The 4029-nt window shown below is 35.2% G+C and overlaps 1 protein-coding gene across 1 annotated transcript in view; it reads left to right on the top strand.

Moving 5' to 3' along the window:
* The window catches only part of plppr2a (phospholipid phosphatase related 2a), a 21976-nt gene that overhangs the window by 11521 nt on the left and 6426 nt on the right, over nt 1–4029 (top strand). Inside the window, exon 4 of the mRNA XM_034894366.1 lies at nt 3725–3975. Within this exon, the coding sequence (XP_034750257.1) occupies nt 3725–3975 (251 nt within the window). The remainder of the gene's footprint in view (nt 1–3724; nt 3976–4029) is intronic.

The following is a 4029-nucleotide window of genomic DNA, read 5'->3' as shown; positions in this document are numbered from 1 at the left end:
TCAGACAAGGAGCACATACTACAGGAAGCAGATCAGACCGGGAGCACATACTGCAAGGAGCAGATCAGACCGGGAGCACATACTGCAAGGAGCAGATCAGACAAGGATCACATAAAGGGAGCAGATTGATCAGATCAGACAGCGGAGCAGCATTACACACAACATGCGAAGTGTAGGTGCAGCTTCACAGTTGAACTGCAAAAACAACTTTCCACGTGGCGTCCCGTCGGGGCAGGTGGAGGTGGAGTGCACCTTGTGCAAAGCTAACGCATATGTCTCAGTGTCTAATAAAGGACCTGAGACCTCAAAACTCAAATGGACACCAAAAAACCTGATCTTATTACATTGAAAAGGTTTTAAGAGACATCTAGTTAAAGCTTGATTTTAAAGCTTTAACTAGATAGAACTAATAGACATTTAGGACATTATTTCATATTCATTTGAAAAGAGCTATTTAGTTTCAGGTCGTTACAGATTTTATTTTCTTACACAAGTTATGTTTATACCATTGAGGCGTAATGAAGCATGTTCATTAACCTCTGAGAAGCCGGTCTGAATTTGTGTTTCGAGGCCGGGCCGAGGGTCCTTATTTTTTGGAAATCAAAATATGGTCCCAGGGGACATGTTGTGTTTGGTTTTAACAGAAAGAGCGAGACAGCAATTCTTGGTGCAATTTCACACCTCTGCTGATAAAAATGTGTTGCAGCTATTTCAGGAAAGAAAAACGGATTATCACCCGTTATTATCTCAAAGGGCTTTTACGTGCTGAAATCATTCCAACATCTATTCTACCTTTCTTCCCCCCACCTTCTTTCTCTTTGCCTTTTCTTTTAAACCACTGTATTAACCCTCCTGGTGTCTTCGGGTCAAATCTGACCCCTTTACAAAAAGTTTCTATATCAGAAATTTGTTTTTTTTTCTAAACACCTTTTCTAAAAAAAGAGAGAAAAATGTAAATAAAAGTGACAAAATGTGAAAAGATGTTGAAAAAAGTGACAAAAAGTGATAAACATTTGGGGAAAAAACAACAAAAATTTCTAAAAGAGAAAAAAACAATTGGTGAAATAACTTTTAAAAAAGTGTTTAAAAAAAAGACAGAAAAATGTCAAGTTACAAATGTGAAAAAAGTGTCAAAAAGCTTTAAAAATTTGTAGAAAAAACCCACACAAGATTTTGTCACTTTTTCGACGTTTGTTGACTTTCTGTCAGTTTTTGAAATTTTCGTGGGTTTTTCCCCACATTTGTCACTTTGTCACTTTTTCGACATCTTTTCACATTTTTGTCACTTTTATTTACGTTTTTCTCTTTTTTTGGAAAATGTGTGGGAAAGAAACCCAAATTTCTCATATAGGAACTTTTTGAAATTTTTGTGGAAAAACACGAAAGGGTCGAAAAAGACGACATTATTGTTAATAAAAAAAGGTTTTTCATTTGAAATTTTGACTCAGAAAAACTCAAATTTCCAGGTGGGCTTACACATCTTCTTATATATCCTTAAACAGTCTTCTCCCTTCTGTCTCTTTGACTTTTTTGTTTTCTACCACTTCCCTAAAATCGTATTAACCCTCCTGGTGTCTTCGGTCTAATTTGACCCCTTTCCAAAAAGTTTATATATCAGAAATTTGGGTTTCTTTTCCACACATTTTCCAAAAAAAAAGAGAGAAAAATGTAAATAAAAGTGAGAAAAATGTCAAAAAATTACAAAAAAAAGTGAGAAAAATTTGGGGAAAAACCCAAAAATGTCAAAAAGCTCCGGGAAAAAGTCAACAAACGTTGAAAGAGTTACTAAATCATAGGTGGAAAAACAAAAGGGTCAAAAAAGTAACCAAAATGTCAAAAGATGTCGAAAAAAGTGATAAAATGTGGGGAAATGATTTTGCACTTTTTCAGCTTTTGTTGACTTTTTGTGACTTCTTTGAAATGTTCGTGTTTTTTTCCCCACATTTGTCACTTTTTGTCACTTTTTCAACATCTTTTCACATTTTTGTCACTTATTTACATTTTTCTTTCTTTTTTGGAAAATGTTTGGGAAAGAAACACAAATTTCTCTTATAGAAACTTTTTGAAATTTTTGTGGAAAGACACAAAAGGGTCGAAAAAGACGACATTACTTTAATAAAAAAAGGTTTTTCATTTAAAATTTTGACTCGAAAACTCAAATTTCCAGGTGGGCTTACAGATCTTCTGATATATCCTTAAACAGTCTTCTCCCTTCGGTCTCTTTGCCTTTTTTGTTTTCTACCACTTCTCTAAAATCGTATTAACCCTCCTGGTGTCTTCGGTCTAATTTGACCCCTTTCCAAAAAGTTTATGTATCAGAAATTTGGGTTTCTTTGAAACACATTTTCAAAAAAAAGACAAAAATGTAAATAAAAGTGACAAAAATGTCAAAAGATGTCGAAAAATGTGGAGAAAAACCCACGAAAATGTGAAAAGATGACGAAAAAGTGACAAATGTAAAAAAGTTTGAAAAATTTGTGTGAAAGCTCAAAAAAAAGATTTTGTCACTTTTTCAACGTTTGTTGACTTTTTGTCACTTTTTGAAATTGTCTTGGGTTTTTCCCCACATTTGTCACTTTTTGTCACTTTTTGAACATCTTTTCACATTTTTGTCACTTATTTACATTTTTCTCTCTTTTTTGGAAAATGTGTGGGAAAGAAACCCAAATTTATCATATAGAAACTTTTTGAAATTTTTGTGGAAAAACACAAAAGTTAATAAAAAAATATTTTTCATTTGAAGTTTTGACTCAAAAACGAACATTTCCAGGTGTGAAAACAACACAAGGGTTAATATATTTTGTGTCTTACTATATCTTCTGATAGAGCTTTAAACTTCATTCATCCTTCTGTCTCTTTGCCTTTTATGTTTTGGATCCTTCTCTTGAAATTGGGTGTTCTTTGTCATTTTTATAACATTTGGAGAAAACAATTAGTGAAAGAACTTTTAAAAAAGTGTAAAAAAAAAAAAAAAAAAGGCAGAAAAATGTCAAAAGTGACAAATGTGAAATGTGACAAAAAGCTTTAAAAATTTGGGGAAAAATCCACAAAAATTTCAAAAAGTTTCTATATCAGAAATTTGGGTTTCTTTCCCTCACATTTTCCAAAAAAGAGAAAAAATGTAAAAAGGTCAGAAAAAGTCAATAACATTGCAGTAAATGTAATTTTCCATTTAGTACTTGCACTAAATGGAGAGATATTACTATTTTTGCATAAAAACATGTGGATGGCATTGGATTTCTGATGGCATGAAAATGTCACTTTGAGTTTTTATTAAACCCTCGTATGGTATTCGGGTCAAATTGAAGACAAGTTGTACATTTTTACCATTCATCTTATAAACATACATTTATTCTACCTGAAATCAGCGTCTTTTCCTTATTTCCTGAGATAAACATGTATTCCTGACTCAGAACATTATTCTGGATATGACACTTATGTTGTTTCCATAGTGGATTTTTAACATGAATTATAACCTTATGATAAAAAACTAACCCCACGTCCATGTTTAATAGTGTGCTAGTAGAGACTGATGCATTCCCTAAACATAGATGTTATCTCAGCTGGTGGAAATGGAGATAAAGACAATATTTAACAGATTATGAAGTAAAATTTGATTTCAGAATTGTTTTTAAATCCCCAAATAAGTCACGAGAGGGTCCAGAAGGTGGAGACGATAGAAGGGTTAACGTTAACATGCCCCCCCCTCTCCCCCCCCCCCCAGGTGTGTACACCTTCGGCCTGTTCACCACCACCATCTTCGCCAACGCCGGCCAGGTGGTGACCGGGAACCAGACGCCTCACTTCCTGTCGGCGTGCCGGCCCAACTACACGGCGCTGGGCTGCCAGTCCACCATGCAGTACATCGCCGAGCGCCGCGCCTGCACCGGCAACCAGCTGATCGTCACGTCCGCACGCAAATCCTTCCCCTCCAAGGACGCCGCGCTGAGCGTGTACTCCGCCGTGTACACAGTGGTAGGTCTATATAAAAGAGTCTTCAGATACAGTATTAGGGACCACTAAGGTCTA

This window comes from Etheostoma cragini, chromosome 15 (assembly GCF_013103735.1).
Source record: "Etheostoma cragini isolate CJK2018 chromosome 15, CSU_Ecrag_1.0, whole genome shotgun sequence".
Lineage (NCBI taxonomy): Eukaryota > Metazoa > Chordata > Actinopteri > Perciformes > Percidae > Etheostoma > Etheostoma cragini.
The sequence above is the reverse complement of the archived record's forward strand: the minus strand, read 5'-3'. Positions and strand labels throughout refer to the sequence as shown.